Below are 26,532 nucleotides of genomic sequence, written 5' to 3' on the forward strand. Positions count from 1 at the left end.
AATGAAACACGGACCCTGCGCACCCGGGGAATCGAATGCCGCTACACCAGATGAGCCGCTTTCTCTGTCGGTATCAATTTTATTTGAAATAATTATATATCTTAATAAATAGCACTTGGCCCACAATCTCAATCTGTAAGAGCTAGCCTCATTAAAGCCTGCCTTGCCCTTCAAAACCGCGCATCTGGTGTAGTGGTATCATAGTACCCTCCCACGGTACTGACCGGGGTTCGATTCCCCGGATGCGCAATGCTGCTATATTAGCTGCATTTGTTATTTTTGTATTCGACGACCATGATTTACGTGGCACATGTGGTTCCTCCAAGAATTTCTCATTTTATAAATAGGGGGATTGACATCAATTTTCAAAAGTCTGACGTCGGGCTAGTAAACCTGCCCTGAAAAAATCCTGCCAGCTTTAAAGTTCTTTTGTATATGAAACGAAAATTAAGATCAACACCGACAATCTTATGCAGGGACAAGCTTCCATCTTTCCAATTCTTTGGATGACTTTCTTACCTTATTTGAAAATTGAAAAAATGCAGACTCTTGATATGTACAATTCAATTGCAACAATGGATTACTCCAATTCTAAGGCTACATAATTATATGAATATACAATACAATACAGAAGTGAAAGGACTTCACAAAAGCACAAGCAGCAGATTTCTTCAATGATTAAGTCATAAGTCATGACTTAACCATCAAATGTTCTCAGAAAGTGAAAGGTTTCCTTATCAAACAAGAGGATGGCTAAAAAAGAAACCAGTGGCACAATGATTGCCATTGAAAAAAATGTTGAGCTGCTAAATTTTCCAGACTTCTGTGATGGAACGGAACATTCTACTTTACTTTCAGAGCTTGCATCTTCGGATGGCTCACCCCCCTGATTATCGAAACCCAAAAAAAAAAGGCTTTTAAAAGATGCGGGAAGAATAGATAAGATATTGGTAAGTTAAGCATTGGTGAATTCAGGGAAGTATAAGACAATCATGATAAATTTATATAATGGTAATTGTAATTTAATAAAAGCCAGAGCAGGGTCCAGAACGGGACCGCATAAACATGTCAGGCCGAAATGCGTAAAAAAAGTACCTGGAAAATTTGATTTAAAATATCTTCTCCTTCTTCATCAGCAGATTTCGTACAGCTACCATTGCTAGAGTCAATGTTAGAAGCTTGATCTTCACTGCTATTATTTAATCCATTGTGGCAGGAATCTAGAGGGACATCCCTTTTAACATTCTTCAGCTTTTCTTCCAAACTCCTGTTCTCAATTTTTAAAGCACATAACTGCATGAAGCACATACAGCCCCCCAATAAAAGTCCAGTTAGATTTCCCACATTATGGGCCATAGATGAATAACCATACCTAAGTTTACATCATAAAATAAATCTACCAATGCAATGAAATTTACAGTGATTTTCCTTTAGGATTCTGTCTCCCAAGGAAATGCACAAATTCCTTTTCTTATTCCTTCATTCAGAATAAAGTCACTGGGGCAAGTAGTAGCAATAAGTTCCAATATTCATGATTTACTATGAATTTGCTCAATCATAATTTTTTATGGCAATGTTTATGTAAAGCATAATACAAACCAGACGTTAAATTGCCCAAGAAATTATAGGAAGTACGCCATTACCTGTTGATGGACATGTTCCCTTTCAATGGTTAGTTGCATGACCATGTCCATGATAAACTTAGTTCTAACATTGATTTCTTTTGCACTTGAAATTTTTGAGTTGTTAGCTTGGTCCAGAGATGTTTCCAAGCTTTTCATTCTAGATCTCAGGAGATCCAATTCTTTATTTAGTTCTTCATTAGCTTCTGATAACACAATGCATTGCTCTTCTGCACTTTCTGTCGTACTTTCCGCCTTCGATAGCTTTGATCTTAGCTCTTCAATTAACAATTCCATATCCCATATAGCTGAATATAACATGTTCTGCTGTTCTTGACTAGCTTCAGACGATGCTTTTGCATTTTGTAGTTGAATCTCTGATTCCCTCAGCTGGTTTTCAAGTAAACCCACCTTTTTTTCTGCCGTACTAGCACTACCTTTAAGAAAATTCAGCTCTTCAGTAAGTTCGACGTTAGTTTCAGTTAACTGTGTAACCTTCGCTTCTGCACTCTCAGCCCTAGTTTCTGCTGTATAAATGCTTTCTTTCAATGACTCAACAAAATTTTCCATTTCAATAAGATGCTCTTGATTAGTTTCATTCTCAGCAGTTGCAGTAGATAGATGATGTTCAAATTCTATTCGTTCTTCTTCAAGATTTTTCACCTTTTCCCTCAAAGATTGCACTTCAGCATTTTCCTTCATGAGCTCAGCATTAATACGCTCAAGCTTCTCTAAAGAAGAGTCTTTATCCTTGAGTTCTTCTATGCAAGTTTGAAGTTTTGATTTCAACTCATTCTCTCGCTGAACAGAACCATTAAGGTTAAGCTCGGCTATCTGGAGGCGCCCCATCATATCTTTAGAAATCCCCATGAGCATCTCAGCTGCAGTTTCTGCCTCAAGAAATCTTCCCCAAACAAATTCCGCAGCTTCTTCCATGCGCATTGATAATTGTTCCGTGTGGTGTAGTTTCAATTTTAGATCTTCATGTTCTCTTGATTCTGCTAACTTCTTCTCAAGATCTACCTCCCTTACCAAAGACCTCTCAAGCATCCGCAGAATATATCTTCGCTGTTCAACCATCTGATCATCTGATTCTGTTTTTGCACCAGTCAGTTGGCCATTTTCTGACAAATTAATAGCCTTCCCTGTTTCCCCTGTTTACACGGATGTCTCAAAGGGTTAAATAGCTGTCCGAGACCAGGGAACAATTTTTATATCGAACTAATTAAGCAGAAATCAGGAACAAAAATAACTAAGAACCTTCAACTCACAATTCTCATGTTGGAAAGCCTCGAGGGTTTTCTGTAACTTGGATGACTGCATCTTCAATTCCAACAGCTGCTGGTGAAACTCCTTCACGGACTCTTCAGAGTCATGCAAGTTTTCTTCCATTGTGAAGGGAACTTCTTTCAAATCTCTGCATGAAAGTATTTTATGACGAGCATCAACAATTTCTGCTTGGATAATGTCCATGAAATTGTCCAGCTCTCTTACCTCAGAATCTAATATGCCTAACAAAATATCAAATGCAAATGCCTTTTCCATGAAGTCTATTGAGATGCAGTTATTCTCTAAATTCATCGCTTCAAGGTCATTTTCCTGTCTCAACAGATAGATAAAAAGCACATGCAAGTTCATCAGCTTCTCAGAAGAATATGCTAAGCGAAAGTCAACTTCTGTTAAAGCTTGCGTAAAAACATCCAGTTCTTGCACATCATGCTCCTTAGTGGAGGGTTCTTCAATTGAGTAGAGCTTGTCAAAAGCTGCTTCCGAAACATGTAATCCACCTTTAGCTTTATCAGCATACTCATCCATACTTAACCAGTATCTCTTCGTTCTGCCTCGGCCCAAGTACGGTGAAACTGAAATTTCAGTGATGGAAATGAAATAGCCTGACTTTAGGAATGGGTACATTATGTTTTAGTAATTGGTGATTAGTGAGAGTATAGTCCTTCTTATGGATTATTATACAGAGGTTAAGAGTTAGAAAGCATGTCTAACAGTGCTTAAAAAGGACCAAAACACAAATCTCTTCTGCAGTCAAGCAGAGCCTCCACGTTCTTTTTGACTGCGCGAGGTTCTATGGAAAGTATCACATATGAACTTGCATAGAAGAATATTGTCAATCTGTTGGCACATTCCCTGCACTAAAGGACTACTCCTCCATAGATTAAAAGCAATGGACTATAACTTCTGAGCCTTGAAGAGGAAATAGAGGATTCAGAAGATCATGTCTTTCAAAAGAAAGATAAAAGAAGAAATCTAGCTGATTATTTACCGTCCTGTTGGGGAATAGAGAGAGAGAGAGAGAAAGAGAGAGGCATTTGCATGTTCTTTGCTTGGTGACACCATGGCAAAGGAAATGGAGCAAAAGGATGAGACTAACAATCAAACCCAGATTCTAGAGATTGGAAAATTTTCTTTAGTATTATCAAGGAAGATTTTTAAAAGCAAGAATTTTCTTTTGGAGAGGGAGAAAAAAAAAAACTATCCTCGTTAATTTTAGAATCTCAGGTTACTCTTTTTCTTCAGTTTTCTTCCTTTACCCATTCCTCCCTCTTACGGACATCGCAAAAAAGATTTTTGGTTACAGACAAAAGATTTAATCATTTCAATAATTTGGACGTTCAAATCCTTTAGCAACTCAATGTTTGAATTATCTCTTCCAATTCTCTCTCTTAAAATCTCATATCCGAAACACAAGAAACAATAATCCCATTTTGGAGGGAAAAAGTCCTACTATCACCTCTTCAATATCTTCAAATATACAATGAATCACCCCTGATAAGCTAAGTCTTCTGCAGTTCATTTCAGATTGCACTAAAATGAGCCACCCACAAAACACATTGCCAATTCTGATTCTATTAAAGAAGCATCCATCCACAGACTTAACTTTCTTGATGGCTACAACCAAACAAGATTCTGAATTTTCTAAATATCCCCAGTCCTTAAAAAAGCACTGATAGATGAAAAACCAGAAACCAGAAGCTAGAAACTCAGAAACCATAAGATCTGCATAGAAGTTTCCCAGAACATTAGGATTTAACGAATTAAAACAAAATTTTCCCCAGAGCCGCCCCCAAGCCAACAGGGAATTCCCAGAATTCTCAAAAAAGAGGGGGCGAAAAAACAAAGCCAAGACTTCAGAATTCCAAATTCTAAATGAAAAGACGAAACAAGAAGCACGTTTGTTCCCATTCCTACCCATGATGCATCACAAGAAGAGAGTTTCAGAAAGTACGCGAAATTCGAATTCTTGATGAGTTCTCAGAGAATTGTCTTACCTTGCTCTGGATGTTCCTAGCAGTTCATCAGAGGAATCAACTTGGAGCTTGACTATTCAGAAACCCCCCAGAAAACTTCTGGGATACTCTATCTGGTCGTCTCAGCAAGTCCCTGTTAACTACCACTCATTATATATTACCGTTATTTGAAGGAACTCAACTCCAATCTCATAAAAGGGGAAAAAAGCCCAACCAAAAAAAAAAAGTCTTTTTCCTGGTGACGCTCTCCGTGATTCAAGTGGGGTGGCTAAGTCTAACGTGGGCTGGTGGGAGGAAACTGGCCAAAAAGGTCATCTTGATAAGTGCTAAGGAGCGTAGAGTGATGAACACAATGTGAGAGGTCGGTGTGGGCGCACGTTAGCATTATGAACATGATTTTCTGACTTCAATAATTGACGAGCATACGAAACACGACAAAGATCATCTGCCAATGGTACTGCTCTGATGGTAGGCGCAGGAGTCGTTGGGTTTCTGCTATTCTGGAAGAGAGTTTTTTTTTTTTTTAAGTTTACTTTTTCTTTTTTATTAGAAAAGTAAAAATGTCTTTTTCTACGTGGAATTTTACCAGCAACTCAGCAAGCCCAACGTAAGAGTCACGATGGTTCAACCAATCAACCCCCCTCCAAACGAATAGTCGCGATGTATATCAGCGTCTTGGGTATGATGATGTTGTGACAGTCCAGTTAAACATCATAGATTCATATGTCGATATTTTTTTAAAATATTACGTGAATTACATGAATATGATCAAAATCGATAATTGCATTTTAAATCTTAGATATGAGCTCATCATATTATAACTGTTTTTTTGGGCAGCAGTCGATTATATTATAATTTAAGGGTGAGAGTGGTTGCGATTGCAAAGTACCTTTTTTATATTAAAAAAAAAATTCCTCCGATACAATTTTCCTAAATATTGCTTCTGGTTGTATTTATAAGACCTTATTAATAAACTATAAACAAAATCTTATAATTAGAACCAAAAGTGATATATCGTTGTGTCTGTTATATTTATTTATTTTTTAAAATAGTATTATAAATATTAAAGAATTTTCATTCCACAAGATCAACAAAAACATTTTTAAAAAAATAAAACTCATTTATTACAAATAATTAACTTAACTAATTTTTTTAATATTCACGAATTAATTATCTAACTTTTAACTCCTATGTTAAATATAGAAGGTAGTATTAACCTTTTTTTTTTTTGCCAATGAAATACTATTAACTTCTAACTACAACGTTTTTCAGAGAAATTAAAAGGGGAATATGCGCAGGAGAAAAAATAACTATAAAATACCATATGAAAATAAAAAAGACAAAATAAACATCTGAGTAAGCAAAATGACCAAGTAGGCATGAGGTATTAATCTAAAATTTTCAATTTTGGTGTAAAGATTGAAATGCCCGTAGAGTGAGAGAAAAAGAAGCTAAAACTGAAAAGAAAATAAACAGAGGAAAACATTGATGAAACACGTGAAAAAGGAAAAAGAAATGTGAGAGGTAAGTTTAAGTTGATAGTCTTTGGAAATGCTATTATCTTACTCCTTTGCATCACCATTCTGTAGACATGGTTGATTTGGTAAGTTTTGGTTGTGGGTAAGAGGGTTTGTAGTAAGAGAGGGAGTGAACCTGTGGCATTATATAAGTGAGTAGAAGTTAATGGTGGGGTTTGAGTTATTCATTTTTGTAGCTGCTTCATGATGAAATAGGGACAGTATTATTGGGTTTAAGGGTTTATATTCAGTATTTGGTGAATGATGTAGCAGAAATTAGAAAATGGTGGCAAGCAATTACGTAATGTAATTGCTGTCATATGCTTGCTATGTGAATGGTACACTTTATTACACATGTAATTAACTATTAAAGTTAATGGTTCAATATTTATTGTGATGTTTTTCAGGTGTACATCCACTAAATGATTTATTTATGTTTACAAGTTGCTCATTCCCTGAACACAGGTTGCAAAATCTATTGAAGAAATAGTCACTTTCACTATGAAAGTTGTAAATCCCACTACACGTTTTGTAAAATTTAGCGTAGAATTTTATTGGTGGTCAGAAACGGGTTGATGATCCCCAAAAATAGGTTGCAAAACCCATTAACAAAACAATTACTTTCACTACGAACGTTATAAATCCCAGTATGTATTTTGTAAAATTTAACGTAAAATTTTATTAGTTTTTACAAACAAGTTGTCCACCCTAAAAATAGGTTGCAAAACCCATTAAAGAAGTGGTCATTTTCATTATAAAAGTTATAAATCCCATTATGTTTTGTAAAATTCAGCATAGAATTTTATTAGTTTTTAGAAAGAAGTTGCATATTCCCTAAAAACAGTTTACAAGACCCATTGAAAAAATGGTTATTTTCACTACAAAAGTTATAAATCCCATTATGTATTTTATAAAATTCAGCGTGGGATTTTATTGGTTTTTAAAAACAAGTTGCCTATCCTCTGAAAACAGGTTACAAAACCCGTTGAAGAAGTGATCATTTTACTATGAAAATTGTAAATCCCACTATATGTTTTGTAAAACTCAGCATGAAATTTTATTGATTGTTAGAAACAAGTTGCTTATCCCCTAAAAACATGTTGCAAAACCCATTGAAGAAGTGGATATTTTCACTATGAAAGTTGTAAATCCCACTGTGTGTTTTGTAAAATTCAGCGTAGAATTTTATTGGTTTTTAAAAACGAGTTGCTCATCTCCTGAAAACAGGTTACAAAACCCATTAACAAAGTGGTCACTTTCACTATGAAATTTGTAAATCCCAATATGTATTTTGTAAAATTCAAGACACATGGTTTTTATAATACTAGGAAATCAGGCAGTTTCACATTTTCTGAAAACAGTTTTATGTGAAGAACAGAGACGGAACCAGAAAGAGGAATACTAGACAATAACATTTTAAGCTTTGAAGACTCATCAAAAATACTCTATGAAGAACAATATTCAAGCTTCCTACCTGTTTATCACAGTTGGCATTACTTCAACGGCCTCCTCGACAGCGGCAACCTCAGGGAGTACAAGTTATTTCAGACAAAGCAATGTACTTCAAAAATAATTAGGACATTTCAATCGTTACACCAAAAGTACAAATTTCATATTAGTACTTCATGCTCATTTAGTCATTTTGCTTATTTAGATGCTTGTTTTGTTTTTTTTATTTTCATATGGTATTTTGTGGTCATTTTTCCTAACTAATAAGTGTTTTCTAATAAAATTTTCCACCAAATGGATAAGTTATTTTAAGATAAGATTTTTTTGGCGAAAATCACGACAATTTAACATGTTTGCGTACATATTGTTATGCTTTTAAATTGCTGTAACATTGCCATGTTATAACTGAATTAATGTGGATATTTTAGCGGACTACGTTGATACGAAAATTATCTCCTAAACACGTCAAAATAGTTTATTCTTAAGAAAAAAATTAGGATTAATATAATCTTTGCTCTTTTAATTTTGTCCTTATTTTGGTTTTAGTCCTTTAAATTTTAAATCACATGTTTTGGTCTCTCAAGAAGCAATATAATCTAAATTTTTATTGAGTTATAAAGATCAATATTTTAAATAAAAAAAAGACTTGAGTTATCAAAATCTATAATTTGAAAATTGATGGACCAAAAACAAAGTAAAGGCAAACTGAAAAAAATTATATTAACCCAAAAAATTATATTTATTCATTATCTTCAATGATGACTTGTTGTTTTTCCAATATCATCATTCAAGAAACAAACTCGTACGTATATCAACTCAACACACACAGTGAATTGCATAAAATTTAAATAAAATGAGCTAACAATTTCAATTAAATTATATATATCTCAATTATTAATTGTTATAGGAGTATAATTTTTATATAAAGTCAATGATTATGGATGTTTATTCATATATATTACTTTAAACTGCCAAATTATTTATTTGTAATATATTTTCTTAATTCTTGATATAATAACTGCTTAACTAATTTGGGTATATTAAGAAAGTCAAATAGATTAGTTTGATTATAACAAATGTAAGCATGATCTCCCTAAAATACATCTATATAACATTAGATTATATATTAATTTACAAGCTAAATAACTTAGTTTGAAAAATAATAAATGTGAGAAATAAAATACATTAAATTATTATACTTCCTCCGATTCTTAATTAATAAGACTCAATTGACTAATTTAGAGAGATTAAAAAAATTACTAAATTACTTAATTATATAATATATTACATGATCTTTCTAAACTACTTATATGTATCATTAGGTTATATATTAATTTATAAGCGAGGCAAATTAGTTTAGAAAATAATGATAAATATAAATATTTTAAAGTAATTTAATAACTTTTTTAATCTTCTTAAATTAGTCAGTTAGTATTTATTAAAGACTAGGATAGTATTTAGTACTCCTCATATTTTAAATATAAGACCCTTTTTGTTATGTAATTTACACTGAAAAAGAGATCTTATATTTAGGATCGGAAGAATATTAAATTTGACCTCCAACTAATTCTTATTAATAGACTCAGTGTGGATATAAGAGTAAATAAGACATTTTTCACTCTGGGACCCTTTTTGTCTGCATAATTTGTGAGTTTGGCCCCAAATGCGTCCATACATATCGGTCACATTCTCAATAGCTTTCAGATTTGAATGCTTCAAGCTGGCAACATATAATAATGATAGTCCCTTTTTGGCGATAAAATATGCTTCAACTTGAGAGTTACAACTTTGAACTTTGAAGTCAATTATTCACAGCTGCAAAAAAATGAACTAATATAGTTGACAATAATAGGGAATAGTTATTTCTGATAGTTTCAGATCAGTATACTTTTTTTTAGAAACAAAACACGATAAAATTGTATTTTAATTTTCTTCAAACCAAAAAAAAATAGCAGTAAAATTATAATTTTATGTTTTTCTAATAACAATTATAATAAATAATAATTGATTATAAATTATATATATTTTTTGTATACAAAAGTTTAGGTGATTTGGGTTTCAGGAACTCACCAGGGCTACGGCATGCTTCCAGACTCAAAGAGTACTTAAGATCAGTAGAATTTGAACTCACGACTTTGTGAGTTATGAGTTAATTCTTTACTGGATCAACTCTTATTAGTGATTATAAAATATGTTATAGAGACAAGCAATAAAACTTATGGCATGACGTTTTTTGTCCTAGGGCACACGCCCACTTACTCTCGGAAAGTTCTTCGGGTCAGGGTTGCAAACATTTCCCTCCCTGTAAAGGAATAAGTAAACCCAAAAAAACAGTGTTTGGGCTCGGCCCAATAGCACCATCCCAAGTTATTTAAGGCCTGGCCTCTTATCTGTTCGCTGGCGTTCAGCACGTCTCTCCCCATCTCTCGTGTATTCTATAGCATTATTTATTAAAAATTGAAACTGAATTGTATTGTGTTTGAAAATATGGTAACTTACTGACATGAAAATTTCCTTATGAAGAAGAGGTCATGTCGGGTTCAATCCTACCTGTTATCTCATAAGTGTCTACCCTTTTAATTTTTTTAAAAGTATTTTTTTAATAAAATTTTAAGTAAAAGGTTATGCTGACCAACAAGCCAAAAACAATAAAACTAGCCAATCAAACACAATGCAATCGCCCCATTTGGAGTATTGGCATGCTTAAGTCATTAGCTAAATCAGATGGAAATTAGCTCCAAATTACAGGGTTCACTTGGTTGTGAATATAAGCTTGTGATATTTTTAGGAATTGAATCACGTCTCTTTGGTGAGAGTGTTCAACTCCCGACGGTTAAATTCATTATGTGGTGAGTGAAAAAAGAAAAAATACACCTGCATTAATGCGCTAGATTTCATCAAAACTCCACATTTAAACATTCTTGAATGATAATCGTACTAAAATGGATTCTCTCTTAAAAAGTCTTGTATTGCATTTTCTTTTAAAGATGTTTAAGTGAAGTGAAAACCACGTTTTGATTTGGGTTTTATGTTACGTATTGACCTTTTGTCAACATGTTTCCGAAATGCATTTGCTCGGGAGCTGAAGGTGATTTGGATCCAGTTCACTGGAGTTTTGATCTGACTACATCTGGATTCGACCTGCGTTGTACACCTGGCTGTGGTGGGTGAGTCTCCCAACGAGGATTTCTGCACACGCTGAGTCTCGAACTCAAGACCTCGCTTAAACGGTATCAAGCTACTTACTATTTGGACCAATCCCCGTTGGTATCCTTTTATGTGATTTGTCAAAACTCCCCGGCAGCATCCTTAAATTTAAGTAGTGTTATCTGCTGACAAACCCGCGAGAACCGCATTGCCTTTTGTTCGCTCTCCATCATGGGTTTCTTATCTTACCCGAGTTTGGATTGGCCCTAAAATACAAAATCAGGATCGCTTCCGTTCAAAGCTTGGCCTGCCTTAGCCCTGAAATATTTATATGCAACAAAATGTCGTAAGTGAATCAACAGGAGATTCACTGAAAAAAAACTAGTTTTTTATAATATAATAAATTGAGGTTCAAATTCTTTTTGAAAGAGACGTGGATATTTAGTATCTGATAGTGACTTAATAAAATTGTTTCTAATAAAATGATACCCATGAATAGCAAAAAATAAAAATAAAAATTATCGTAAGTTATGGAAACTCTGTTACTTAAACAAGTGGTTGAGAATTTGAATTTCAACTCATATATACATATATATATATATATATATATGTAGGGTCTATTTTTTGTCATCAATATCAAGAGAGATAATCTTTGTTATCGAGTTGATCTATTCCTTGTATTAAAAAAAACAAAATTATATATACTACCTTCAGTTCTTAATATAAGGGTTAGTTGACTAATTTGAGTAGATTAAGAAAATTTGTTAAGTTAATTATTTGTAATAATTAGGTGTTATATTTTTTAGAATACACTTGCTAATCATATGTATCAGCTAATACTATTATTTGATGAAACCTTTAACATGTGCAACTATTACAAAAACTATCTTAAAAAAATGAATAAATATAAGAGATAAAGTGAATTGAAGTCTTATATTTAAAACCAATTGAATGTCAAAATAACTAGAAAGTGAATTGGATCTCATATTTAAAGTCAATTAAATATCAAACTAACTCTTATATTAAGAACCGGAGGTAGTATTTCATTAAGTGGTAACTACTAAATCATTTGCATGATGGCATTGGATTTTATCAACAATTGACTATTAAGATATGCCATTCACAAAGAGATTCTCTTTAGTAACTTTTTGGAAATATCCTTTTTTAAGTTTTTTCTCTGCATCATTTTATAAGACTAAAGTTCATCCACTAATTAATCTCTTCTTGTTGGCGCCTTTAGCACCTTTCTTTCACTTATCCAAATCATCTTAATTGATCTTCTATTATTTTCCTTTCACAGATGATAGATGTCATGCCAATTTTCTCTTATATACATATAATTACATGAATATGTATAAAATATTTATATATGCCAACGGAAGTTTTTCCGACCAGTAGTAAACACCTGGTTCACAAAAAAGGAGACGAGGTTAAATCTTATTAATGTGAAGACCTTCTTAATGAATAATAAATTAATACTTTTATAAGTACTTTTTAAGTCATAAGTCTCATCTTAACTGCGGTAATTAGTGAACACCTAAATTTTATTATCAATTTATGAGCTATATATATAAATAAAAGAATCAAACAATTTGTGAAATGTATCCAAAGGTATAGGATTTTTATTATTGAATTCTAAATGTTAGATCGAGTCATCATTAGCTATATATGATGTAAAATATTGAAGAAAATAATGTACAATTTAAGATAAGAAAAGGGTAAAAAAAAAAAAAACAGTGGTGGAGAAATTAATAGGAACAAAATATCTTATAATCATGCGGTTGTAGACTGAGAGGTTAACAGGTTTGATGAGGATAAATAATTTGTTGGAATCCTGAAAGCAGATATATGCATATATAATCATATCCAGTGATCAACATAAGAATCAGTTAATTAATTTAGAGAGATTAAAAAAACTAAATGAATTACTTTAAAGTATTTATATTTATCGTTTTTATCCAAACTAATTTTCTTGACTAATAAAGTGATATATAATCTAATAATACACATAAGTAATTCAGAGAGATTTCGTAACATATAATATAATTAAGTAATTTATTTAGCTTAATCCCTCAAATTAATCATCTAAGTGAGGCAGTATGAAATGACAAGTGAAGGACAAGAACTCATTTTGTCAAGTAGTTTGAAAAAATGACGACTAATGAGTATTTTCCCCATCAAATGGAAAGAACAGGACACTATGCCAGATATTAATAGACAAGTTGTCTCCCTCACAAATGAAGAATCAAATTTCACCAGGGCACCTCGCTTTGTGACTGAACCCAATTTAAAATCTCATCCTATATAGCTAGCCTTTGTTTTATTCTCTCACTTTCGCTCTTAGATATAATTTCCCCCATACACTTTTTTTTACTCCAAAAATTATAATTTCTTTTCTGAACTCTTCTTATTAATTACACATATTAAGAGAATTTGTTATCAAAAGAATAATTTCCAATGCGAATAATTAAAAGAGTACTTCATGAAAACCAACATAAATTTTTTATAAATAATTAACTTAATGCAGTATTAATTTCTGCAAATTAGTGATCTAACTTTTAAATTTATAACTGAAAGGAGTAGTTCTCAAATGCTTCATACCACTTAGAGATTAATTATCCTTAATGACCCTTCACACTACCTACCTACCTCCAGGGTCTGGATTCTCTCATAATCCTTCTTACTCCTTTTTTTCTCAGAATCTTATCTCCACTCTTACATTAAATAATAGATGGTTCAGATTTAATATTTTAAAAAATAGATGTCCACTTTCTCTCTTCTATTTATATAATATTATAATAATAGTTTTATAAAGTATGAAATCTGAACAATTCATTATTTCATTAAGGGCGGAAGTAAGATTATGAGGGGGAAAAAAAGAGAAAGAGGGATTATAAGAGAATCTAGACCCCAATACCTTTCAACATTTTCTTCACTTCCTCAAGCTTAATTACTAGGTTTTCCCTAGTTTGATCCAAACCCAATAACACTTATCTTTCTGGAAGTGTCTGTGTATATATGTATATATATAGCTCTCTAGTACTACCTTAGCTCTGAAGAAAAATACATTAGGATAATATAAAGTTTAATGACTGTAATTAATGATATAGCATTATTCTGATGCTAACAGCTCACATGACTTCATTAGTTGAGTTACTGTTTGTAGGTGGGTTGGTCATGGTAGGCAAGAAGCTTTAGACAGAAAGAGGAGGACCATGCACATCAGTTATATATAAGAGAAGGCAGGATGAATCAATGGTGATGTACAATTGAAGGTAAAGAGGCATATGTAAGAGAATTGACATTTACCCACCAAAATGTCAGATCTAACAGAATTATGCATATCTAGTTTTGCTGAGAGAGTACTGTTGCCTCTCCCTTGTTGTCTCTTTTTATTATCTTTTAGGGACAAAGAGTTTGGAAGCAAGTACTCTTTCTTTTCTTCCCCACAAATTAGCTAACTTTTTTTCATGAGGGTCCCATTTCATCATCTTCTTTCATCTTACATTACCCTTCACATGACCCTTTTAAAAAAGATCCTTTCATCTTCTGCACTACTACTTCTTCTGCAGAATTTAATCAGCAAACACATATGGAAAACTATATATCAGGCACATAGACATCTTAAGTGAGTGTACCTACCTCTAATAATGTTTTATGTATATGTATATGATTAGTAGGTACAAGAGGATGTGTTTATCTTTTGTGTTCTGGACTGTGCCAGAGAGCTGTTTTAAGTAAAAAGAAGGTTAGATGATAAAAGGCTTCAAAAGTAATGATTTCCCAAGTCTTCATCAATCATGCCGCTCTGTAATCATAATGCACGTTTGTGTGAAATTCATCAAAACTTTATATACATAACACAATTTGTCCCATGCCCTTATTTTGCGGCAGCGCATCAAGTTTATTAATTAATACAACTTCAGAATCTCTATATTCACAAAGAGAAGGCGTCTTTTTTTTGGGGGGGGGGGGAGGGAAGGTAGAGAAGGGATTTATTTAGCTAATTATATATAATATAATGGTCAAAAGTTTGAAAGCAGGGTTTGGTGAATATGAAAGAGGAGGAAAGAAGACCAAGAAGGAATGATAACAGAAGGACAGAAAATCTCTGGAAGCCATGAAAATTAATAAGCATGTTAATGGTTAGTACAAATTAAAATAATACTATTATTGTTGGAGACAGGGAAAGAGTAATTATGATATACATATATATATATGAGTAGTTTTTTTAATTAGAGGGTTAAAATAATTAAATAATTAAAGAAGGCTCTGCTTAAGAGATCTCGAATCCACAATTCTGATATCTTCTCCTTGATTTGGATCAGATTTGTTTCCCTTCGTTTTTTTGTTTTTTTGGACTTTCCCAAAAGCTGCCCATTCCCAGCCTTTCTCCAACTCTTCTTTCTTTGTTTGCTCCTAACCAGTGTTTATAATCCCCCCAAAAGTAAAATCACTATACTTATTATTATTATTATAGCTTACAAAAGTAAAACGAGTATTTTCTTGGATGACTTACAATAAAATGTTTACCGTTCAAGATTAAATAGTCTAAAATTGCATTTATCAATGTGTATGATGATATCATTTTTAATCCATGAGATTTTTTGGTTTGCATAAAAATTTTTAATCTCTGAACTAAAACTATTGGTTTCAAATTTTAGGAGGTAAAACAAAAATGAGGTCAAATTTAAATACTAAAAATGGTACTCTTTTAATTCTTAATATAAGACCTAACTAAGTAATTTGAGTAGATGAAGGATATTATTTAAATTAGTTAATATAATATTTTTTTAAAAATACACTAATAATCTTTCTTAATTCTCTCTCTCTCTCTTCTTCTGTTTGATTATTGTTAGGGGAATATCAATAGAGTTGATTGGAAAAAAAATTAATGAACATGTAAAATAAATCTTACATATAGGATTAATATTAACTCTCTAATTAATTCCTACGTTGATCATCAAAACTTCTATTAAACATATAATGTCAAAGGTTATTATGTCCAGCAAATATGAGACCTAAATTCAAATTTATTATCTTTCCCAAATGGCTCATGTATTTCTTTTTAAAAATAAAGAAAACAAAATATGCAAAATAGCGAATTAATCTCTAATATATTTTTTTGAATATGTAAAAGTGCGAGAAAATGGTACTAAGGAATCTAATGCCTTTTCTTTTCGTTAAGGCTGCAGGAGGCTTTTGTAATCATTTATCCTCTTGATCATATCGCTATCCATGTACTTATATCTGTGATTTCTTCATTATTTCTTAGATGTATATATTCTAAAGCAACTTACAGCTAATCTTAATGAGAATTATTAAATCACACAACCAACAAGCTATATGAAATATACCTCGGTCCCAAAAAAAAATAGCTATATGTAATATGCTATAAAAGAAATTGCAATTAATCATATATTCATAATTTATATGTAATACGACTCATTATAAAATGAAATTTCAAAATGTTGTTTTTTCAAAACGAAAAAAGCACTTCGGTACTCTTGCCAGCAACTACTCGTCTACTGGCTGGCTAGCAGAGCTCTGGCATCGTTGACCTTGCTAGCAGTCAAAGCTCTGCTCCCAACCATCAGCATTACCGTGACAAGGCTAATATGACATTTCATTAGGTATTCAGTACAATTCATTTGCTAAATACACACAAAAATCTCAGAATATTTTTCTAGGATTTTTTCAATTACTACCTCCGGTGTTAATTATAAAATTTTGTTTATAATTTAGAAATAAAATTTTATAATTAAGATCGAATGTAGTATATTATATGTTCGTGTGTCTTTTTTAATTTCTTATTAAGCAGTGTTCTTTAGAGCTACAAAGTGCTGCATTAGCATCTGATATACAAATGGGTAGAGGTGGAAGATTCCTTTCTTCAAAAGTAAAGGTCACCGTCTTTTTATAATATAAATCTAAAAAAATTTTTAAAAAACATTTCTAAAATTTTAAATTAGAAATAACCAAAAAAATGTATTATTATTTGTTTTTCATACGTTATCAATTATTATTAAAATGTAGTAAATAAGACTAATTTAGAATTTTTAAATTTAAGAGTATTTTTTTTAGAATTTCACTTAAGTTTAAGGAAAAATAGCAGTGAGGTCGGTTATAAAAATATTGTTTATACAACAGCAGTTTTTTCAAAAAATAAAAAAAGTTATTGATATGAAAAATGGACCTTATTTCAAGGGATCAAAATGTATTGCTAAATTAGAAAGCGGCGTTCCGAACTTCCTAAATTGTAAATTGAAAAATGTTATAGGAAAAAAAAACGTATAATAGTATTCGATTATTTAAAAATCAAATAAAAAAAAGTTAGAAGTGAAGCTTTCAAATTTGATAATAATTTTTAAATATTTACCAACTCATGTCAATTTTTTCAAAAAAAAATAGAATTGAAGAAAAAATTAAGAGACCGTCTAATGTAGCAGTCAGTTTTTCATAAACAATTCTTAAACCTAGTAAAACTTTTTTTAATTCTATAGAATATAAAATGGCTCATAATGCCTTGACTCTAAATTAAATTGTAATACGCCTAAATTTCTTTTGTTTGACTCCTAAATTGTGTTTAAAAATGTGGAATAAGTTGTTAAGCACAGAGAATTGATTGTTAAATTTGAAAATGTCACTTCTAAATTTTCCTAGTTTGACTATTAAATATTAAAAAAATAAAAATGCGCTTTTAATTCTCTAACTAGACATACTATTTTATCATTTAAATATGTTTTTTCAGTATTTTATTGTTAAATCATTATTTTTCGAGTTAATATTTTTTGTTAAATAATATTAAAATTAAGGAACTGACCATATATTTTATAAGTTTAAGAGATTTAATTAAAATCTTATACTCCTTTAATCCTATTTAATCCTATTTATAAGACACTTTTACTATATTTTATATAGACTAAGAAAAACCTTAAATTAAATTAACTCTCTATTAAAATATAATAAATTTTTAATTTTATACCTATTTAATATATATGTTTTTTAAAAGAATTATTTACACTATAATAAATGAAAGATATAGTATATCATACAAAAAATTTAATAAAATAATTTATAAATATGAAAAAAAATCTTCCCCTACTTTATAAATAGAATGAGAAGAATATAAAATTAGAGATCAAACATGTACTTTGACCAAAAAAATTTTGGCCTGTGAAGTACTTTGACCAAAATAAAGTATGGGTTTTAAAATGTCTTTTTCTCCTATGATTTTCTAACTCTTGAAGTTTAAATCTTAGGTTTTCGTGAATGCAAGTTCCAACGCCAACTAATAATGGCACGAGAGAACCAAAGGATAGGGGCAGTCCAAGTCTGTCTACGAAAATACGATAAACCAACGAGCTTGCTTCCAAGCGACTATGCGCGTCAATGATCTTGTGATAGAGAAATTGTGAATTAATCTCCCTGTTGATAATGTATGTTTTTTTTAATTAACCATAATATTTGGCTTGTTAAATTCATTTTAAATTGAATTTTTTTGTAATTTTATTTACATTAAATGATATTGTAAAAAAGAAAAAACAAACCCAAAGAACCACGTTTAAGTATTAAATACTCTCCAAACAACTTATTTTTTTAATCAAACCGTTTTTTTAAAAGTGATTTATATTATAGATCAGAACGAGTATACTATTATTATGACAATTTTTAATGTAATTTTATATTAGAAAAAGGAAAAAAGCACATCGATACTTTTTAGTTTTGTTTATAAGGTATTTTTGATATATTTAACAATTTAACTGCAATTGAGAAGACATTAATAAATTTAGTAGATGCTCAGTTTTATTCTTATTTAATATATATTTTAAAAAATAATAGTTAACAAAATAATTAATTATTGGCAAAATTTTATATTTACATAATAAATTTAATAATGTGATTTATATTAAAGATAAAAAACACTCTCTTTGCTCTATAAAGAAAACTAGAAAATATATTTTAAAACTTGTTGGTATGTTATTTTCACTCTGCTACTTTATGCTAAAACTTCTTAGTTAATAGGATTCTATGTTGAAACCTGTTCATGTTTTGTACAGATTTTGTATCCGCCATTGATTATTTCTAAAAAATATAATTTCATATGTGAAAATTCCAAACTTATGAACAATAATTTCATTTATTTATTTTGAATAGAAGTTTTTTTTGTGTTACCTGTAGGTTAAATGAATTTAATTTTCTTTAAATAATGTAAGCATGGGCAGATCTAAGAGGACATGGGGATGCTTGCTCCCCATGCCTTGATTCCTATCATCCTTTCATAAGATGGATAAATTTATTTGTAGAAAATGTAAAAGAAAACTATGTTTGATTGTGTTTTTTATTTTTATGTTTTCGGACTAATTTTATAAAATTATTTTTTAGTTTGAATGATTGTCATTAAAAAAGCTTATTTTATAGCAAAAAATTATTTAAAATAATTAATTTTAGATTAATTTTAAAAGGAAAAGAAAAACAATTGTTGGATTTACTTATTTTGTATAATTAATATTGACATTATATGTCCAAAGGACTCAAGTTTATGTGTATGGTGTTTCTTTTATTATGTAGCTTTTTAACTATTGCATAATAAAATAGCATATTTACCCAAAAAAAATTATAAATGTCAATATAAAATATGAACCTTGCAATAGGTCATATTATTCATAAACCATAGACTTTTTTTTTTTTTTTGAGGATTTGAATTATGTTGCTTATTGAAACCCCTACTGCAATTTATTCACGCTTAAAAAATTAAACCAATATCCTTAAATATTTACAACCTTAGAATTTAGTAATTATTTAACCTAATAATTACAGAAAAAATGTCATTACAAGTTAACCTGATTTCACATTAAAGATCAACATATAACCATAATTTTGGTGATGAAGAATTCCAGAAGGCTTTGAGAGAATCTTTCGGCCCATGGAGTACTAAGCATGAACAAATCAAGTACTCAACATTTATTATGTTTTACTTTCTTTCAGAAACCCTATTTAATTAAATTCTTCTGATAAAAATTAAAAAAATATTGCTTAGTTCCTATTTATAAGTTATTTGTATCCCAAGTTCACAAATCAGGAAGCACATTAAAACTATACTTGATATTTTTCTCATTTTTTACTTTATTTCTGTCTATAGATTTATTAAGTTAATACGGGTGAAATTAAGCAAGCTCATTAATTAATAATTATCTCCTAAATGACTTATATTTAGGAATAAATTTTTTTTAAAAATAAAATAGTATAAATAGTATGACATAAATTTCGAGAATGTTAACTCATAATGAGACAATTAATTTTTTTTTTTTGCCAGAATGAGACAATTAATATTGGCGTTTTGTTGATGTGTGTTAAACATGAGTGGATGAAGCCAATGCATTTGTTTGTGCAAGGAGATAAAGAAACAAGAAGGGTATGATGAATGAGATGGAGGAACTGAGGACAAAAGTATATTCTTTTGATGGGTCTGTAACTGAACAGTATCAATTGGTTTTACTAACACCTGATTATATTATTGTCTTGTCTCTAACAACTGAGAACCCAAGACAATGCATGCAGCCCCAATCATAATAAAACTTCACTCTCTTTTCTCACTCCTCTTGGTTTTGTTGTGAGAGAGAGGGTGAATTGTTTTGAAGGTAGGTTAGCTGGTTATATTGGCAGAATAGATTAGATTCGGAGGGATTGACCAAAAGCAACAAACTGGTTAATTACAGTGCTTAAAAGGCTCTGTTTTCCATGTGTAATAAAGGACAATGCAATAAGATAAGAGAGAAACAGTGCTGCTTAGAGTTGGCATTGTCAGTTGCTACCTCAAAGCCCCTCTGCTTATCGCTTCAAAATATTCACATTTAAACCTGCTCCTTCTTTCCCTTGATATTATTCTCCTTCTCATTTCACACACAAAATATTAATATCATTAATATTTAATAAAAAAAGTAGACAACTAATTTAAGATATTAAAAGATTAGTTAAATTTGATTATTTGTAATAGATACTTATTAATTTTTTTAAACTACTATATTTAATTATATATTACCTTCGGTCCTATTTATAAGATTTCGTTCTTATAGTGCATCAAAAGTTGGAACACAAAACCTTATAATCATTAAGAATATTTTAAGAAAAAATTATAAGTTCAGAAGGAAAAATGAAATAAGGTTCTAATTCTCCAACTAGCTAAGCTAAGGTAGTAAAATAAAAAGTTAGTTAAAATTAGTTAAAAACAATAAATATAAAAAATATATTTTATTTTTTGAAAATAAGGGAGAGTAAATGGGAGAAAGAATGAATAGGAAAAATGGATGTGAAATAACATGTAATTAACAAGGATAGTAATGAAAAAATGCTGGTTAAAATTTCAGATATCCATTTAAGTGAAATTAAGAAAAATGTTGAGGATTTAAAAACATAAAAATTAATATAATATGTCCTGCATTATTATTTTACGAAAGTTGAGGAGTAAAGGTTGGGAGGGAAATGGCGATGCATATTATACTATTCTACAACAGCAGTGGCGGTGGTTAATCATCAACAGCGCTCATTTTGATGTAGACTGTGTATAAATGCAGGGACTTTGCCGTTGCTCTCCTCTTCCCTTCGCTCTCTCTTTCAAACGTTACACTTTGCTTCATTTGGGAACCTCTGCGCTACTTTCTTCCTCCACTTTTCCTTTTGCTCTCCAGAAGGAAAACAAAAAAAAAAATTCCCACCTTTGAATTTCTCTCTTCCTTGTCTGAGACTGTGAATAGCAGAGCACAGGATTGTTAGCTAGAAACTGGAAGAGTTTGAACGAAGCCCAAAATAAATTCAATAAAGTTGTTGAGCGAAAAGGCGTTAATGGAGGCCAGAGTACCAAAAGTAGCACAGAATCAGAAGTGGGTATCTTTCTCTTCCCGCTTTTAGCTGGGTATTTCTTTCTCTCTCTCTCTTTTTCAGAGTTGGGTTCTGTAACTCTGACTAGGGTTTGAATGGGGTATTTATTAAGCTGTAATCAATGTTTATTTTTCATAATTGACTGCGTCTATACTCTTCAGACCTTTTTTTTCTAGCTCTCCTTTGAACGGTCTTTTTCTGCCTCTCTCTCTTGGGGTGGCTTCTTTATGAAATTCGGTACTTCAAGTTCAGTGGTTAGCTTTGGAAATGGTAGCTGCCAAAGTCGTATGAGCTTTTAGTAAATCTTTTTGGTACTTGGGGTCTCGCTCCGGCGCTTTTCCATTTCTTCAGCTCATTAAGTGCACTCGATCTCTCTCCAACCTGCTTCTTCCCTTGTAAATTGGCCTCATACTCATTAACTTTCCCCCCTTCTTTTGGATGGATTCAGACATCGACAAGTCGCCTCGTTCTTTCATTTTCAAAAGAACTGTGGTTTAGGGGCTTGTATCAGAATTCAGTTCAGTCTGGTTTGGATTAAAGGGATTTAATTTGTTAGTTCATTTCTGTTACTTCTCCTCTCTTAGATCACTTCTGAAGGTTCTTTCGTCAGATTTTCTCTTATTTTTTCTTAGTTGTTCTTAAGGAATCATAAAAAAGACAGTCCCAGTGGCTGCTTTGGTTACTTGCTCAGGAGAGTTGGATATGTCTGACAAAGAAAATTTTGAGCGAGATAGAAACGAGGATCATATGAGTTATTCATCTACTATGCCCTCGGATTGGAGATTTGGGGTTCCTAATCTTGCAAATACATCAGTGGGTTTGGTGGACTCATATGTTCCAAGCTTCTGGGATCATCCCATCAGTTCCCAAAACTTGGGGTCATGCGACGTCAATGTGCAGAACAATGTTAGCTCCTCAAGCTCAACTGGAAATAGAAAAGATGGCCTTGCCTTAGCTGGTAATGATAGAACACTTGAAATGGGTTGGAATCCAACAAGTTTTATTTTAAAAGGGGATGCTTTCGCACCAGACAGACCAACAATTTTCCCGCACAGTTTGTCTCAGATTCCCACTGATTCTGCTTTTATTGAGCGAGCTGCTAGATTCTCATGCTTCGGTCAGTTCAGTGGAGGGAATTTTGGTAGTATGGTGAACTCATTTGGGATTCCTCAATCCATGGGTCTGTATGCTGGACGGGATGCTCTCGCAGGCCATGGCTTGAAATCAGCTCATGGATCACGATCTCAAGAAAGTGCTCAGGATGTAGGTGAAGCTGCAAAAGATGTGTCTCCATCTATTCAGAATTTGGCCGCTAAAGGAAGTCCACTTAACAATGACAAGAGAAGTGAAATCCTAGTGACATCTCAGGATGAAGCAAAACAGACTCTTGGCAGGTCTACTAATGAGTCTGATAGAGCAGAATCCAGTGGTGATGATGATGCTGGTGGTCAAAATGATATGCCTATGTTGGAGGGTACAAGTGGGGAGCCTTCTAACAAAGGACTAAACGCAAAGAAAAGGAAAAGAAGTGGGCAGGTATAATTTTGAGCTGTATTCTATGGCATCTATCTTTCTTTTTCCCCTTATCTGTGTGATTATACATTCTTTGGTTAACTTTGGTAGGATTCTGATAATGAAAAAGCCAACGGAGGTTCTGAACCACCGAGTGAGGCTCCAATAGACAATTCTGAGAGCCGACAGAAGGGAGACCAGCAACCAACTTCAACAACCAACCCTTCTGTGAAGAATACCAAACAGGGGTCTCAAGCTTCTGACCCAACAAAGGAGGAATACATACATGTTAGGGCTCGCAGGGGTCAAGCAACGAATAGCCATAGCCTTGCAGAGAGAGTAAGATTTTTTAAATTGCTTGTGATGTGAAAAACAAAAGCATACTTTTGGGTGAAGAATTTCACATTAGATAGATATGAACTGTAGGTTAGGAGGGAAAAGATCAGCGAAAGGATGAAATTTCTTCAAGACCTTGTGCCTGGATGCAGCAAGGTGACTCCTATATATTGAAACTTTGGAAGCTCCTTAGTTATATCCTTTTGGGATTTTAGAGTACTTTCTTTAACATGGGAACTTGTTGCTGTCCCCAGGTGACTGGCAAGGCGGTTATGCTAGATGAAATCATTAACTATGTACAATCACTTCAACGACAGGTTGAGGTAGGTGTAAAAGCCATGCTATCCTCCCTTTTTTCCCGCTCAGTCTTTTGAATTATCTTGCAGATTTTTCCTGTATTTTTGATTCGGTTTGCGCATTGTATAATTATTGAACAATATATTGATTGCTGGTCATGTTGGCTTCATTTTGGAAGATTATAAATGTAAATAAGATAAACTCTAACAAATATGTCTTAAAGATATCTGTATCCCTTATGTACAATTCGTGCTCTGATTAGCTTACCTGTGAACCTATTGGAGTTGACCCAAAACTCCTTTTCTTTTGGCAGTTTTTGTCAATGAAACTTGCAACCGTAAATTCACGGCTGGATTTTAATCTTGAAGGACTTATTGCCAAAGATGTAAGATTTTAGAACATGTCCATCCCATGAGGTAAAAAATTATATTCGGTTAATTCTTTCCTAGCTGACTTGTGCAAGCCAAACTTTTCTGTCAGATGCTTTTGCAACGGCCAGGCCCCTCATCTGCGTTGAGGTTTTCTCCAGAAATGCCTTTGGTTTTTCCCCCTTTACATCCATCTCAACCAGGCCTTCTACAGTCAAATCTTCCTGGCATAGCGAACTCATCTGATGTACTACGAAGAACCATTCGTCCACAGTTGGCTCCAATGGTTGGAGGATTCAAGGATCCTAATCAGGTAATTGATCCATTCCTGAAAGTGTAACTTCATTTGCACCTTTCTTTGGTTCATTGTTTAGAACAATAAAACTCCATATTTGGTTGTTGCTGCGTACTAAAAATTAGTAGAAATGACAACTTATAAACTGAAATCCCTTGCAATAGACTACAGCTTGAGAGTGACAGAGCATCATCAATCAAACTAACCTTGAGAGTGACAGGGTATCATCAATCGAACTGACTTAAAATTTGTGTTACAACTTACAATGGCCTTATTCAAGCACAGCAATTTTCACAAGTTTCTGTGTAACTCTTATTTTCACTTGGTTGGTCTAACTCTGCTTTACATTCTTAATGTGCATATTTTGATTCAATTTTTAAAAGCTACCTGAGATGTGGGAGGATGAACTGCACAATGTTGTACAGATGAGCTACGCACCAACTGCTCCACTGAGTAGTCAAGACGAGGATGGTATATTTTCTACAACAATTTAAACCCTTGTGCGATATGTTATATGGGTATTGTAATTTCCCAGTACTTAGAGAATAATCTATAAGTCATTTGACTGTGAAATAAATGAAGAATTTTGAAATTCATGTGCTATTATGTAACATAGGAATATCGTGTTTTATCCTGTATCTCATTAAATAACCATTATTATAATAAAATAGGCCGGGTCCCATGCAACAAGATGAGCCACCTTGTTTATGGTTTGTAAATAAAATGGCACCCAGCAATACAATTTTTCAATTTTTATATTTCACATTGATTTTGGACTACTTGGGAAATTAAAAATTCCATGCACCTAATGACACTTCGTATGGAAGTTACATTTTCTTGAACTAAAGTAACTTGTTTATGACAGGTAATGCACAAGCAGGTGAGATGAAAGTTGAACGATGATGTTCAGTTTTACAATGCCCCTCTATTACAATGTGTAGTCAGATGGAACTTGACAGTTTTTCCTCTGACTTGCCAAAGATGGAAGGCAAAGCCAAGTTCAGGTTTAGAGGAAGTAGAGAAGTATTCATAGGTCGTCTTCTAATTTCTTGGAAGCATGAAAAGTACATATAGAGCATATATGTTTACAAGTGTTAGTGCCTCCATAGAAGCAGGTTTTGCTCACTAAATATATATGCATTTGGATTCAAGAATGTAAAGATGGAAAGTCAGTTAGATTGCAAGTAGTGCTAACTTCAAAAGCTTTGCCTTGTAAATGCCAAAACCTCGCGGAACTAGCATCTGGAAGTTTAAAAAGCGAATGTGAATGAGATATCTGGATCCCATAAAAGTGAGGTTTTAGCACTCCATTCTGTTTTTCTCTCTCAGGTTTAAAATTTCTAGTGAAACACATGTATCTTCAAAATCTGGCCATGGTTTTGATTTCACAGTGAAATCTGCTTTCAGTCTTGCACATAATAATGTTTAACTTGACCAAGTTTTTGCTTCATCATCTCATGTACCTTTAGGAGTTGGTAATGCTATGTCCAAACTAAATCTTTTCAACAGTATAATCAAATCTTTGCTTTTGACTATAATTTCTCACTTTTCAATGTAATATCTCAAGCCATATCACATTCTCATCGAGTCTCTGATCTATATTGTGAAACAGTGTAAGATTTACTGAATGCCAAGGTGCTTTTGAAAGTGGCATAGATTAAGATGAGCTAGAAATTTGTGTTTTTAAAAAATAAAATATCCAGTGCCTGAGCTAAGGCTTTAAAACCAGATCCAATTGGTTGATAAGAAAATCTGTCACTGTAGCGGACAATGTAATACGCAGCTTGAGGAAGATGAACCTGTAATTTGTTTTTGTTCCGATCCATTTATTGGGTCAATGTATTTAAT

At 32.2% G+C, this 26,532-nt stretch overlaps 2 protein-coding genes and 1 non-coding gene across 3 annotated transcripts; 2 read left to right on the top strand and 1 right to left on the bottom strand.

The window, feature by feature from the left end:
* Positions 1–178: 178 nt before the first annotated feature.
* TRNAG-CCC (transfer RNA glycine (anticodon CCC)) lies at positions 179–249 on the top strand. The gene has a single exon. It is a non-coding gene; the product is annotated as a tRNA-Gly (tRNA).
* Positions 250–549: 300 nt separating this feature from the next.
* On the bottom strand, positions 550–5,013 carry LOC114720409 (WPP domain-interacting tail-anchored protein 2). The gene is made up of 5 exons (XM_028906058.1): positions 4,907–5,013; positions 2,894–3,039; positions 1,644–2,776; positions 1,096–1,293; positions 550–886 (listed from the first exon to the last, which is right to left on the bottom strand). The coding sequence occupies exons 2-5, from the start codon at positions 3,012–3,014 to the stop codon at positions 698–700; spliced, it is 1,641 nt and encodes a 546-aa protein (XP_028761891.1). The 5' UTR covers positions 3,015–3,039; positions 4,907–5,013; the 3' UTR covers positions 550–697.
* A 1,463-nt stretch (positions 5,014–6,476) lies between these two features.
* LOC114720396 (transcription factor bHLH49) lies at positions 6,477–26,069 on the top strand. Its single transcript, XM_028906042.1, has 11 exons — positions 6,477–6,488; positions 6,600–6,659; positions 21,756–21,882; positions 22,568–23,412; positions 23,500–23,727; positions 23,815–23,880; positions 23,979–24,047; positions 24,335–24,406; positions 24,502–24,702; positions 25,068–25,155; positions 25,550–26,069. Exons 1-11 carry the CDS (start codon positions 6,477–6,479, stop codon positions 25,585–25,587), a joined length of 1,806 nt encoding a protein of 601 aa, XP_028761875.1. The 3' UTR covers positions 25,588–26,069.
* Positions 26,070–26,532: the final 463 nt, after the last annotated feature.

The sequence above is a fragment of the Neltuma alba genome, unplaced genomic scaffold (genome assembly GCF_004799145.2).
Source record: "Neltuma alba isolate B1F8T4 unplaced genomic scaffold, ASM479914v2 tig00011982_pilon, whole genome shotgun sequence".
Lineage (NCBI taxonomy): Eukaryota > Viridiplantae > Streptophyta > Magnoliopsida > Fabales > Fabaceae > Neltuma > Neltuma alba.

Coding starts and splice junctions, on each gene's coding strand:
- LOC114720409 (XM_028906058.1), bottom strand. CDS start 3,014: ATGGAAGAAAACTTGCATGACTCTGAAGAGTCCGTGAAGGAGTTTCAC. Junction 2,777..2,893: donor GGCTTTCCAACATGAGAATT/GTGAGTTGAAGG, acceptor CCGTGTAAACAG/GGGAAACAGGGAAGGCTATT. Junction 887..1,095: donor TTTTAAATCAAATTTTCCAG/GTACTTTTTTTA, acceptor TTCGATAATCAG/GGGGGTGAGCCATCCGAAGA.
- LOC114720396 (XM_028906042.1), top strand. Junction 23,728..23,814: donor GCCATAGCCTTGCAGAGAGA/GTAAGATTTTTT, acceptor TATGAACTGTAG/GTTAGGAGGGAAAAGATCAG. Junction 24,703..25,067: donor GATTCAAGGATCCTAATCAG/GTAATTGATCCA, acceptor AATTTTTAAAAG/CTACCTGAGATGTGGGAGGA.